Genomic DNA, 15,024 nt, shown 5'->3' on the forward strand with positions numbered 1-15,024 from the left:
AACAGGTTTAAGCCAGACTTCACTTGCAAAGGAAGTTCTACTGATTGTCCTCCCTGTGTGTGTTTTGGAATTGGGTACATAGTTTTGACAGGTACCCACTCCCTATTCCGCCTGGATCGCCTAGCTAATCGCAGCAGACGTTCAGCCCCCCTCACTGCCTGCAACCTCCTGAGACATGTCACAGGTACAAGGAGGCTATGGGATCATTCATATTGTACGTGTGCAGTGTGGAGCCAACTGTGAAATTGCAGGGACTCATAACCAACTTCCCACAGTAAAGTCTCAGGTCACTTAAGAAGACACAGGTCACTTAAGATTTTCTCAGTTTCAGGCAGAATTTCCTGTTTGCTCTTTGTTCTAACTTGCTGTCCATGATGAAATAGCAGACATGGCAATGCACATGGTCAGAATAGCACCAGTTGCACAGTTCCAGATATACACAGGACGATGTATTTTGGCACACTGACTTATGCAGGTCAGTGCTCCCTGTGACTGTGCGTGCAGCTTTGTGCTGCCATCTGTTGGCGTGTTACAAAACTAGTCTTGAAACATTTTGAAACCACCTTGTATATAAAATGTTTGGTTAGTTAAAATTTTTGCTTTAATGTGTATTTATAGCCAAAGCTTCCTTTTTAACATTTGATTATGCAAAAATCCTGCTCTGGCTGCTAAAAATATTTTTCGTGACTGACAAAATTGTTTGTTGATTTTTAGCACTGATCCTATCTGGCTTTGTCTTAACACCTATAAAATGTTTTAGACTGTTGAGAAGACAAAACAAAAACAGCAGTTAAAAAATGACTATATATTGGGAAAAGGATATGTCCAGTATTATACAACAAGATTTTATTGGTTCGTAGCAAAAAAAAAAAAATGCATACCCTGGAAACAGTTTCTCATTATACAAAAAATTAAAAAGAAAAAAATCTTGCAATGGAACTCTCTTTATAGAGACTACAGTTTCCTCACAATTCTGTTTATGAACATAGTATCCATTATATATGAACATAGACACATGAATATGGTTGGAAATATCTTTTAACAAGAGCAACAATGGAATGATTAACAAATTATTCTTGACTTGGGAGACACCAAAGGTCAGGATAATCCTAGTTTCGTAATTATCTTCCTAGAAAATTGAATCATATTGGCTGAAGTTCCCTAAAACCTCCTGCTAGTTATTTCATAGAACCTGTGTAGAGCTACATTAATTAGCCCACCTACACTGCCTTAAAGGCTGAAATGGTTTCCTTTATTCATAGTTTTATCAAACCTAATATTGAGGTTGGAGTAATTAGGGGCAATTTGGCTAGCAATGTGCAATATAGACTTCCCATGGACTGAACTTGACAAAACTAATAGATTCCTCCATCCATGCAAAACAGGGTGGATGAAGAAATCTCCCCTGTATTCTGACAGCTGCCATTGGATGCAGTCACTGTTTGACCAACAATTTCCGCCCAGCTACTTTAACAAAAGTCAATTGAAAAATCAACTTTACCAAAACAACTTCTTACAGCTATGGGACTTTTAGGTGCTGAGTAATGTACAGAATACACTCTCCTGTTTAAATTCAACCGTTTATTATAAAATGATTAAAACGTCCAATTTAAAGTTGACAGCGCTACTTTCACAAATGAACTGCGTAACATGAATACATAAGAATCCTTTCTTTCTGTTTCACAGTAAATTGTTATTTGTTCCCCTCCACTCAGCATAACTTGAGAATGAAAATTGGGGTCCAGTTGGGGAAAGCAATACGACGAATCACGTCATGTTTCATGGTTCTCCACCCCAACTTTCAAAGGTTCTGTGAAACTATCAGGGGTATTCATGTCAAACCTGAACTTTTATTATTACAGGTATAAAAAGGGATGCCAGCGTGGCAGTACTACACACAGTAGTAAGTGGCAAGTGTGTCCTATTACTGATAGGCGGCGCACATGTCGCGGGCCAGTCCAGAGACCATTTATCAAGATGACAAATAACAGTGTTAGTGCATACATGGAACCGCATGTGATGAAGTTTCTTGTAAAGGAAAACCCACAGATATCAACAGAAGACTTTAAGCCCAGTACGGTGATGAGACGCTCAGCCACAGTAAGACATTTGAATGGTGTAAAGGTTTCAAAAATGCACATATGTCCGTCAGTGATGATCCAGGACATGGTTCTCAGCCCACAACAGTCATTCCTCTTAACGTGTGGAACGCCTGATCCTGGGTAATGGATGCAAAATGCATAACCTGCCGTGAAAAGCTCAAGGGATGAATTTTAGCACTGATGACAAAGTGAAGGAGGCTGTCCTAGGATGGATTAGGCAGACTGACAAATCTTTCTATGACAAAGATTTCCAGGTATTAGTTAAACGCTGGGATAAGTATATAAATGTAGCAGAGGAGTATGTTGAAAAATAAATGCAGTTTCCACTCCTTGAAATTTGTTCTTTTCTTATATAAACTCAAAAGTCCTGGATTGACTTAAACACCCCTTGTATAAATAACAATCAGGATACAATTCAACTAGTATTATAAATGTGTAAATATAATATTTTTTTTTTAATATGTAAATATACCTTAAACTAAAAGATACGTTTATCCAAGGCTGAAGTTACAGTATGTGCATGGGGACCACCATGCACAACAAACCCTGGGAGGAACAAGCTGAAAAAGGCTATATATATATATATATATATATATATATATATATATATATCAAATTTTATTTAAATACTATTTTTCAATATTTAATTGTCCATTCCATTCTAATGAACAATGACATCATGCATACAACTATTTTTTTTTTATTCAGATTAACTCCCAGAAGGAGGTTTGCAGTGGATGTTTGACCCCAGGCCCATAACTCCAGCCTTGGATAAACATACCTTTTAGTTTGAAATATGGCCACCTGCTGCCCGAGTCGTAGATGATTCAGTAGGATTTGGCCAAAATTTGAGCTGTGTATTGCAGGTTTTATCGCACTACTGTGATTGTCCTTGATAGAGGAGCCAAGTATTATCACAAGAGTCTCGATCAATCCCTCACACTTTGGGAATGCCAGAGCATGTTGCTCCACAGAGAAACAGTGTGGAAGCAGCTTTGCAGATAAGGCATTGCTTTTTTTTTTTGGCGTGTGGGGGGGCTTTAGTCTGTGAAACTGTTGTCACTATGAGAGAAACTGGGGGAAAATTCTGAGAGTAGATAACGACAGAAGTTCTAAAACTCTATCCAAAACTTAAAAAAATGTTTTTCGGCTTGACATACACTGGTAATTCTACTTTTACAGCCACATTTGGATAACACTTATTTTTTATCTGTTACATGTTTCCATTTTCATAGCATAATTAAAAATATATATTTGCCAAAAAAGTAACAATATTTGATTCCCTTGACCCACCACTCCAGGTCTAGCTGCCTCTTCCGCTATACCTCTATTTGACCTGTTTGGTGCTGTCGTTTTACAATTATCACCATGGCCTTGTGCTTTTTCATTATGAAGAACTTATATGTTGTTGGATTTACATGTCCATTCTCTTGGGCATTTGATTGAGGAAGAATTTTCAGAACCTGTCCCGTTATTACACAAATTAGTAATGGAACTTTAAATACTTTTACATTGAATTAGGAGCTATACTGGAAAGAAATGTGATTTTGGGAGCTGTATTTCTTTCTTTTTTTTTTTTTTTTGTATTTGCTAAACTACATAAAAAGTCAATCAAAATGACTTGACTGAAAATAGTTTGCCTTCAAAAATCTCTTTATAAACCTCTATCACCTAATTATTCTAAAGTTAGATTTATGTACAATCGCATTCCATTTAATTGGTGTACAGTAGATGAAAGGATGCCACGAATTTAGCCAGCCAAGAACACAGTTGTGTATGATGTTATAATATGAAGTTGGTAATGGTCGTACAGATTTTAATGCAGTCCCATTCCATAGCTGCAGCTGCTATGATAAATGCTACTTGTCCAGGTTACTATGTTGTCATTAAATCAGAACAGCTTCTAGGAGACGTGTCAACAAACAGAAGCTGGTCAGCAGCCAAATAGCTGTGCTGAATATGGGCCCTGTCCAGTGGATTGATCCACAACTGGATGGAAAGCTAGGAACATATTCACACATGCAGATTTTTTTATGGTGTGATAGTCAAATTTTAAGTCTGCCCACATTTTTGGTGATAGAAATTTAAGTGATCTGTTAAAGATCAGAACAAGCAAAGAAACCTTGAAATGTACAAGCACCCATCATCAACATTGATGTGTATCCCACTTCATACATAGAAAGGGACATACAGTGCATCCAGAAAGTATTCACAGCACTTAACTTTTGCCACATTTTGTTATGTTACAGCCTTATTCCAAAATGGATTAAATTCATTTTTTTCCTCAACATTCTACAAACAATACCCCATAATGACAATGTCAAAGAAGTTTGTTTTGAAATCTTTGCAATTTATTAAAAATAAAAAAAAAACACATGTACATAAGTATTCACAGCCTTTGCCATGACACTCAAAATTGAGCTCTGGTGCATCCTGTTCCCATTGATCATCCTTAAGATGTTTCCACAACTTGATTGGAGTCCACCTGTGGGAAATTCAGTTGATTGGACATGATTAGGAAAGGCATAAACCTGTCTATATAAGGTCCCACAGTTAACAGTGCATGTCAGAGCACAAACCAAGCCATGAAGTCAAAAGTATTGGCCGTAGACCTCTGAGACAGGATTGTATCAAGGCACAGATCTGGGAAAGGGTACAGAAAAATTTCTGCAGCATTGAAGGTCCCAATGAGCACAGTGGCTTCCATCATCCGTAAATGGAAGAAGTTTGGAACCACCAGGAATCTTCCTAGAGCAGGCCTCCCTGCCAAAATGAGTGATTGAGGGAGAAGGGCCTTAGCCAGGGAGGCAACCAAGCACTCTGGTCACTCTGAAAGAGCTCCAGTTTCTCTGTGGGGAGAGGAGAACCTTCCAGAAGAACAACCATCTCTACAGCACTCTACCAATCAGGCCTGTATGGTAGAGTGGCCAGACGGAAGCCACTCCTCAGTAAAAGGCAAATGGCAGCCCACCTGGAGTTTTCCAAAAGGCACCTGAGGGACTCTCAGACCATGAGAAACAAAACTCTCTGGTCTGATGAAACAAAGATTTAACTCTTTGGCCTGAATGCCAAGCGTCATGTCTGGAGGAAACCAAGCACCGCTCACCACCTGGCTAATACCATCCCTACAGTGAAGCATGGTGGTGGCTGCTTCATGCTGTGGTGATGTTTTTCAGTGGCAGGAACTGGGAGACTAGTCAGGATCGAAGAAAAGATGAATGCAACAACAGAGACATCCTTGATAAAAACCTTTTCCAGAGCGCTCTGGACCTTACACTGTTCATCTTTCAATAGAACAACGACCCTAAGCACACAGCCCACATAACAAAGGAGTGGCTACAGGCCAACTCTGTGAATGTCCTGGAGTGGCCCAGCTGGAGCCCAGACTTGAACCCAATTGAATATCTCTGGAAAGATCTGAAAGTGGCTGTGCACCTTCGCTCCCCATCCAACCTGATGGAGCTTGAGAGGTACTGCAAAGAAGAATGGGAGAAATTGCTCAAAAATAGGTGTGCCAAGCTTGTAGCATCATACTCAAAACGACTTGAGGCTGTAATTTGGTGCTAAAGGGACTTCAACAAAGTATTGAGCAAAGGCTGGGAATACTTATGTATAGGTGTTTTGTTTTTTTTTTTTAATTTTTAATAAATTGCAAAGATTCAAAACAAACTTCTTTCACGTTGTCATTATGGGGTATTGTTTGCAGAATTAATATATCAATAGTGCTCAAATGTCACTCAATTGCACCCAATTCAGGCTATTATGATTGCAATAATAATGTGCAATAAGTAGTATCATTATCAGTTTTAACACTGTAAAGTATTTGCGCTACTTTTTTCACTGTTCAGTTTGTGGAATATGTTAAAAAAAATTGTTTGTGGAATGTTGAGGAAAAAAATAATTTAATCTGTTTTGGAATAAGGCTGTAACATAACAAAATGTGGCAAAAATTAAGCGCTGTGAATACTTTCTGGATGTACTGTACACTGGAGATATGTGATCACATTACCACAAATAAAAAAATCATAAAAAAGGTATTTATTTGGAGATTATTCATACATTGTATGCAGAGACTGACATTGAAATGTATGCAGTGCCCTTGGGGTGCTCGTTGCACTTAGGCTTTCTAACCACTTTAACAGTTACCAAAACAGCAAAAACCACAATAACTGGCTTGTACACATACATTATTAACATATCAGGGCTGTCTGGCAAAATACGAGTCACCTGGCGACTATGCTGGGTTAGAAATGGAGAAACAGAAAAAGGGCGCACCGACCTAGTGCATTATCGTTTAAAATAATTTATTGAAGAAACAAAATAGGTATCATACTCACAATGGACATAATAACACAGGCATGTCAAACTGAACAAGATGTATGATCCAAAAAACATCTGAGTCCATACGATGGAACCCTGGATGACCAACTGACTAACGCGTTTCGAGGACACAACCTCTTCCTCAGAGCCACAGGTTGTGTCCTCGAAACGCGTTAGCGAGTTGGCCATCCATGGTTCCATCGTATGGACTCAGATGTTTTTTTTTCGATCATACATCTTGTTCAGTTTGACATGCCTGTGTTATTATGTCCATTGTGAGTATGATACCTATTTTGTTTCTTCAATAAATTATTTTAAATGATAATGCACTAGTTCGGTGCGCCCCTTTTCTGTTTCTCCATTTGTATCCAGTGTTTGGACCACCCCGGTCTGTTGAAGGCAGCAAGCAGTGCATACTCCAGAAAATTCCAGAACATTCCTATTGGGTCTACTGAGTCCTTTCCTAGCGCAGGAGTAAAGTGTTGTGTTGGATATGCTGGGTTAGGCTGATGGTAAATAAGAGGAATCAAGGAAGAATTGTACATCATGCAGGATAAAGGGTAAAAAAAAAAGGGTGGCTCCCTGAATTTTACGGCGGGTTGACATGGTCATGATGCTACATGTTTTCTTGCAGAAAACTGACTTTTGATTCTTTAAAGACCAGACAGTGTCTTTTTCACCATTACACAGCTTCTCCCTGGGTTTCACAAATGGCAACTTTTGAAATGATTTTTCCTTCTATATTACAGGATATCCTCCCCTACTCTTGCAAACTTTTCTGCTCCTTTGAAACCTGCAACATCCTCTCCAATGCTGCACAAGGGACCCTCTCCGAGTTGCCACCAGAAATCCCCCAATGGACAGCAGTGTCTAACTGGGAAACCTTACTCCACATTTCAGAGTCCTGCGGCCACCCATGGTCAAGGTGTGTATACAAACTGGGGGAAATGAGAATGTCTATGATATTCATAACAACCTTATTCCAAGTGGGATTCTTGATCTGAAAGCTGCAAAATATAATCATGTAATCTGTCTTCTGTTTTTGGCCGCTTTCACATGGGCACCATCTGGTCTATTCAGGACGGAATCCATGGACAGATCTGTTGCTGAATCAGAGCAGAATGGAACTGGTGTCACTTTTGAGACATCCATGCCCATTCAGTGTTTAGCTTAAAAACCAAAGCTCTCTAGCTCATACTGTATCCATGGGTGGCCGGGGATATACAGACTTGTGTCAGTTTACATCAGACTACCTCTGATCCATCATGTATAGATCAGAAAAAGATGCAGACCTTTTTCTCTTTATTTTCCGGACCTGGACAGGCTCAGAGGTACATAGTTACATAGTTAATCTGGCTGAAAAAAAGACAAAAGTCCATCCAGTTCAACCATAAAAAAAAAAAGGTATAATCCTATACCCACAGTTGATCCAGAGGAAGGCAAAAAAACCCCCAACAAAGCATAATCCAATTTGCTGCTGCTTGGAAAAAAATTCTTTCCTGATCCTTCAAGAGGCAATCGGATATTCCCTGGATCAAGATAAGTGGATGTAAACAAACGCACGTCTGGTTGCCAATAGACTTGCATGGAGCTTCTGATCATGTATGCTTGAAAAATTGATTGAACCACCCATGTGAAAGGGACCTAATAGCCTATATATCTAAAACACTTTCAGATGCTTACAAAGTGTCTATATTAGTTACTGCCTTTACCTCTCAGAAAACAGTTCAAGCACAACTCCAGCCAAAACGTTTTACTTCAATTTGTATTGAGCGAGGAAGGTTTAGAGTCTCTGTAAGTGTTGGGCAATCTCTCCAACTGGAATACAGAGCAAAAAAAAGACTAATTTGTAGAAGAATGAGGAAAGGTTAATAATACAATTTTTTTTTTCTATTGTCCATGCCTCCCTGTCCAAATAACTGCTCTCATTTTTTTTGGAAAACGAGAGTGCATCTTCCCGATGGTGTCACAGACAAATAACACCTGACATTTCGATTACTGTATCCAAAACAAAAAAGAAACAGCTGGAGTTAGTATTTGAGGGCCAATTTAGATCTTTGAGTATGGGTAAAGGTGTGGTTTTTTTTTGTTTTTTTTTGTATCATTCTCTCCACATTCTCCAGTCATCCTTTGCATCCTTATTATCTCTTCGTCCTATTCCAATCCATTTGACAAGTGAAGCTGAGTAGTCACTTTAAGATTCTCCTGGTTTTCATTGGTCAATCCATGTGCCACACAGCACACCCTTTATATTTAAGGATTTCAATCATGCCCCCCCCCCCCCATTTCCTTCTTTCCGCAAGACTGTATATATTATATTCATGCTTTCTCTCCTGATGTTTTATCCATCAGCAATTTCACAATTGCTGTTGCCTTTATGTGAGCTTTTTCTATGTCCTAAATATCTTTTGTGAGTGAGGACTCCAGAACTGGAAACACTATTCTAAATGAAGTCTAAGTAAAGAATTACTGTATATAGGGTGATCAGGAACACCTTCCTCGTATTGGTGATCCTTCTAGTGATAACTAAAGATCTATATAGGAGAATCAAGACATCCTTCTTCCTTCTGGTGATCCCTCTAGTGATGGCTAATGATCTTTATAGGATAATCAGGACCTCCTTCCTTCTCCTGGTGATCCCTCTAGTGCAATGGTCACTCAATGTCGGACCGTGATCCGAGAATGACCCCAGCAGCGATCCCTTCCGGACCACCTGCCCGCAATGACAGATCCGCCGCTGAGCAAGGCGGTCATCACAGCAACATGACATCAGTGTGCGCCCTGCCCCTTGCATCAGGGGCGTAAAAAAGGGGGAACCCCCCACAGAGGAAAGTTGCCAACCATCCCTCCACTTGCCCGCGAGTGGAAATAAGGGGGGGGGGCAGTTAGCAGTGCTGGGGCTAGGGGTGTGTGGGAGGGGTGGCAGTGGAGGCAGTGACAGGCAGCGATTTCCTGTATGCTTTCGATAAAGCAGCTGGAGGCCACAGGAGGGAAAAGAGGAGAAGCTGCTTCCAGCTGCTTTATTGAAAGCTATACAGGAGATCGCTGCCTGTCACTGCCTCCACCGCTGCAAAGAACATACCTGAAAGCTCAGTTTTATTTCTACTCCCCTCTTCCTCCCACCGCCACTGTGTTCTTCTCAATGCCCAGCCCCTCCCTCCATCCTCCGCACCAATAGGAGAAGAGGGGAGAGAGGCTGGATCTGCTCTGCCTCCCCCTGTGCCTGCCCACACTCCAGTCCATGCAGCTTCAGAGTATGTGTGGGTGGGAAACGGACACAGCAGCCGACAGCTCTGATGCATCTGAATGAGCATGTGAGTCCAACCTACCTTACAACCACCCACCCCTCCCTTCCTTCCTTCCACCCCTCCGTTCCTCCCTCCGTTCCTCCCTCCCTCCGTTCCTCCCTTCCTCCCTCCCTTCCTTCCTTCCTTCCCTTCCTTCCACCCTTCCCTTCCTTCCACCCCTCCCTCCCTTCCTCCCTTCCATCCACCCCTCCCTCCCTCCCTTCCTCCCTTCCATCCACCCCTCCCTCCCTTCCTCCCTTCCATCCACCCCTCCCTCCCTTCCTTCCCTTCCACCCCTCCCTCCCTCCCTTACACTCACCCCTCCATTCCTTCCTTACTCTTTCTTGCTCCTGGTGATCCCTCTAGATCTTTAGTTATCACTATATAGGATAATCAGGACCTCCTTCCTCCTGTTGGTGACCCCTCTAGTGATTACTAAAGATCTATATAGGATAATCAGGACCTCCTTCCTCCTGCTGGTGATCCCTCTAGTGATAACTAAAGATCTATATAGGATAATCAGGACCTCCTTCCTCCTGTTGGTGACCCCTCTAGTGATTACTAAAGATCTATATAGGATAATCAGGACCTCCTTCCTCCTGCTGGTGATCCCTCTAGTGATAACTAAAGATCTATATAGGATAATCAGGACCTCCTTCCTCCTGTTGGTGACCCCTCTAGTGATTACTAAAGATCTATATAGGATAATCAGGACCTCCTTCCTCCTGCTGGTGATCCCTCTAGTGATAACTAAAGATCTATATAGGGGAATCGGGACCTCCTTCCTCCTGCTGGTGACCCCTCTAGTGAAAACTAAAGATCAATTTAGGGTGATCAGGACCTCTTTCCCCACTGCCTGTTACATTCTTGGCTTGCTTTACAGCCATCCTGAAATTTTTTTGCTCTGTACCTCCAATTTTGTACTCCGTTAGAGGATTTCTATTCCCTAAGTGCATTATTTTGCATTTGTGAGCTGTGTGTGATTCTAACAGGTGTGAATAGTGTGCCACAATAACATGGATGTGAATGCAGCAATGGAGAATATATATTCAGTATACACACACACGTCTGCACCTGTAGATCAGATTTGAATCTCACTAGCTTGAGACTGATACTAATTGAGAAATTTAATTTATTTCCCCATGATTGTTTAATTTGTGTAAATTCTTTCCAGAATTTCAGGGAAATTTTGTGCAATACCCAGAGTGCTATCGAGAGATCCAGTGTCTGAGCAGAGGGTCACTTGACCCAAACCAATATCAAGTTTCTGTTGGACAATCTACAGGTACTGACCTCCTTTTCACTTTCTGTCTCTTTAGGTGACCATCTACTATACAATTTGATTGTATGGTGAACTGGTCATTTATTTAGAAAGTTTGATGATCCCATATAATTTGCACCCTTCTCATCACCTCTTCTCATTACTTGCAGGACCTCCCTTTAATTTGCTTGTTCAATGACTATATTTTTATCTCTGCAGGGTATGAATTACACGGCGGCAGTGTGGGTGCTCAGTGTGTATTGGAAGACGTCAGAGCAATCTGCTCACCAGACAGAGACTTCTTTCCTCATGCTGCTTTTGACCACTGTCTTCCTCAGATTCCTTCCATTTATACTGACACTTAGGACTTGCTCTGCTAATGTTAAAGACCAGCTGCATAGATAAACATTTCTTCCCGTTTCCGGTGAACAATGATGGAAACCTAAGGACTTAGGTGTATCTCAGAAGCTCCAATGAGATTGTGCTGCACTCATTTCTATCTGCATCTCCTTCCACAAGACATTAATGAAAGAGTCACTTTCTCATAGCCAGACTTAGGAATTATTTATTTATTCTACATTATTCAGAATTTTCTGGTGGAGTGTGACACCTATCTTTGCAGCCCATGAACACAATGGGATTTGGGGTATCTGATATAAGAGGCGAGTCAACTTCCCAGCTGCAACAGAAAATCATCATTTTTGGGTGGTTTTGTCTTCAAGGTCTATGAATAAAATAAAGAAAAAATTCAGTTATATTGTAAAGATACCCTTATTGCCTCTGCCTAAACCTCCCCCCTCAATGGCACCTACTCAACCCAACTGAACTTTGATTTTAAATCAAATAAATATGTTCTAAGTACATAAAAATAAGTGTGCAACATTTTACAATTCAATTTCCTTAGAATGCAATCACAGCCTGTGTGGAAAAGCCTGTTCAGTGCCAGCATGCAGCAGAGAAGAACCTTTTCTCTCTTTATGGAAGTAGTGGTCTCTCTGCAGAGGTCAGACAAACCCCATAATGAGTTAGAGCTAGAGCCTTCCAATCAGCAGAGCTCATGTTCCTTGATGATTGGAGAGCTCAAGCTTTAGCTTAGTAGGGGGCTTGCCAGACCTCTGCAGAGAGACCTCTTCTTCAACACAGAGAGCAAGGGACCTTCTCTACAGCATGCTGGCAGCGAACAGGCTTTTCTACACAGGCTTTGGCTGCTTTTTAAAGAAAACAAAGGGTATGATTATAAATACCATTTTTTTTTTATGCACCTGGAATGTATTTAGCTGACTGGAACTTTACCCATAACAACTTGATAAAAATTGATCTTTGGTAAGGAACATACATTCCACAATATTTATGCTACCAAAATTAGTGTGTGCTGTAAATTGCCTCCAGCATTGTTCCTGTTTCTTCTTTCCAGTGGCTGCTATTTTGCTGAAGCCCAGAGCCCCTGATCAGCAGTAAATCTTGGGCTATCAGCAGATCGGCCTTTACGTTTTCGGCACAGAGCAGCTAATCATGTGCCAAACAGGGTTGATTTACTACAGGCCAATAGCCTGCATTCTTTGCAAATTCAGTTGCACCCTGCAAGGGCATTTGCACCAAAGCTTAGTAAGTGAGGTGAAACGTCAACTACAAAGAATGCCCAATCATATGCAAGGAAAGTAAAACAGCATTCTTGCTTGCACATGATTGGATGTTGGAAGTCAGCAGAGCTTTCCCTCATTTACTAAAGCTCTGGAGCAAATGCCCTTAGAGAGTGCAACTGCACTTGCAAATGCACATTCAGTTTGCCTCTAGTAAATAAACCCCTGTGTACTACTGGATTTTAAATAGTATAGGCACTTATATTTAATGTTTTATATAGCTAGACCTGCAAGGGGCCAGCCTCAAGTGAACTATCAGGACTTCATTTTCTGACTAAAGTCCCACTTTAAACTGAAAGTTCAGTGCTGAAGGGCTATTTAACACATCATGGTGGAAAGGCAGACTGGTTACAAAGGACCTCACTGTTTGATGAACAGTCCTATGATGGCCCACCTGCCCATATGATATTACTGGTATTGAATCTGCTCAGTATGGTTAGCACCACCAATATGGCGGTCCCCACTTCTTATGCTAAGGTAAACAGGGGCATGCCATAAAACAACCAATCAAACTGCAAAGTAGTGACAGTGACATTTAGTAAAGTGGACTGTCCATGGACTGGTCAGCGGTCTTAACACCCAATCTGCCATTTTACATAGACAAGATCAGAGAGGGATACCCCCATAGTTAGGGGACTCCACTGGTATAGGGGTGCTATTTTCATTAAAGCATTGGTGTCTCTTTAAATACCTATTATATAACTGCTAAACCTCTTAATACAATTTTCTGTACATTATTTCTGTGGTGCTGCAATTGAATACAACAGTATTGGAAGGCACAGGCGGACTTAGAGGCACTTTGGAAATCTGACTTTATATAAACAATGTATATAATTGAGAATATAGTTCTCCTTTTTGAAATTATTACACATTTCTAATATTCTCTTGCACAGACCTCATGTATATAGGATTTATCACATCTTTTATTATATTTTATACTTTCTATTTTATGTCAGAATATTAAAACTGGACAAATTGTTGGTTACTGAGTTGGCATTCTTTGAGTTTATATAGAAGGTTGGAGTTCTGGTTTAAAATAATACTTGTTGATGCTGCCATTAACCCTGGTTCACACTAGATTGTGGTGTGGGAAACCCTCAAAACCTGCGCAGTTTCTGCACGTCTTCATAATGCACTGCCCTTGCGATCTGTGGTGGATGTCAGTGCAATGTTAAAGTGGAGTTCCAGTCAAACTGTAAAAAACAAAAGTCAGCAGCTACAAAAACTGTAACTGCTGACTTCTAAAAAAAACCTGCCACTCACCTGTCCCATGATCCAGCGGTGTCCTCACCACAGCCAGTTTCACCTGACATCTTGTGTCCCCTGTGCCGGCATTCTAAATGTGGGCACCCAGCTGTGACAGCTTGCAGCTTCACATCCAGGTGCCCATAACGCATGTGCAAGTAGTGCTGCACTTTCTGGATGGTCCCATAGTCTTCTGGGCCCTCTCACGTGTCCCAAAAGTCTACAGGGGGGAGTACAACTTTTGCTTCCCATATTCCTAGGCGATCGCAGCGGAAGTGGGAGCGGGTACGTGTCAATTTCGGGTACCCGCTCCCCAAAGGTGCCAATCCTTAATGGGGGTGGGGGACCAGTCTTTAAAGCACAACTTCCCCTTTTGGGGATGTTCAATATTTCTAAATGTAAAATAATGCACCTAGGGAAAGAATCCCTTGAGAGAGTACAACATTGGGGGTACAGTGTTGGCCAGTATTACAGAGGAAAATGACTTGGGGGTACTTATTTCAGATGATTGCAGAATGGGCAAAGAGTGTGGCCAGGCAGGGGGCAAAACAAATAGAATTCTAGGATGCATCAGTAGAGGGGTCACCAGCAGGAGGAAGGAGGTCCTGATTCCCCTATATTGATCTTTAGCTATCACTAGAGGGGTCACCAGCAGGAGGAAGGAGGTCCTGATTCCCCTATAGATCTTTAGTTAGACCTCATTTAGAATACCATGTCCAGTTCTGGAGACCTTGATTACAAAAAGATATTGGTAAGATAGAACAAGTCCAGAGACAGGTAACAAAAATGGTGAAAGGTCTGGGGGATAAAACATATTAAGAGCAACTTCAGGAACTTAACATGTACAGTCTGGAGGAAGGAAGGGAAAGACGGGATTGAAATCTGTATATACTGTACATCAAGGGCGTGAAAGGTTCAGGAGGGCAGTATTCTCAATATGAAACCAAAATCAAGAACACTGGGACATGACCTTAAACTAACTGGAGGAAAGTTCAAACTAATCTCAGAAAGTACTTTTACTGAAAGAATAGTTGATTCTTGGACGGACAGGGGCGGACTGACAACTCATGGGGCCCCCGGGCAATAGGGGATCATGGCGCCCCCTGTGTCCTTGCCCAAAGCCAACAAAAGCCTATGAAAAAGGTACCAGGGGCATCTCATGGGGCCCC

The 15,024-nt window shown here is 41.3% G+C and overlaps 1 protein-coding gene across 1 annotated transcript in view; it reads left to right on the forward strand.

Annotated features, from left to right (window-relative positions):
• The window catches only part of GLIS1 (GLIS family zinc finger 1), a 205,081-nt gene extending 193,166 nt beyond the window's left edge, over positions 1–11,915 (forward strand). Inside the window, exons 9-11 of the mRNA XM_089666627.1 lie at positions 7,172–7,347; positions 10,884–10,994; positions 11,190–11,915. Coding sequence (XP_089522753.1) covers positions 7,172–7,347; positions 10,884–10,994; positions 11,190–11,335 — 433 coding nt within the window. The 3' untranslated portion in view covers positions 11,336–11,915. The remainder of the gene's footprint in view (positions 1–7,171; positions 7,348–10,883; positions 10,995–11,189) is intronic.
• Positions 11,916–15,024: the final 3,109 nt, after the last annotated feature.

Source organism: Staurois parvus, unplaced genomic scaffold, assembly GCF_062004578.1.
Source record: "Staurois parvus isolate SC_StPar_1 unplaced genomic scaffold, SC_StPar_1.0 ptg002753l, whole genome shotgun sequence".
In the NCBI taxonomy this organism is placed as follows: domain Eukaryota; kingdom Metazoa; phylum Chordata; class Amphibia; order Anura; family Ranidae; genus Staurois; species Staurois parvus.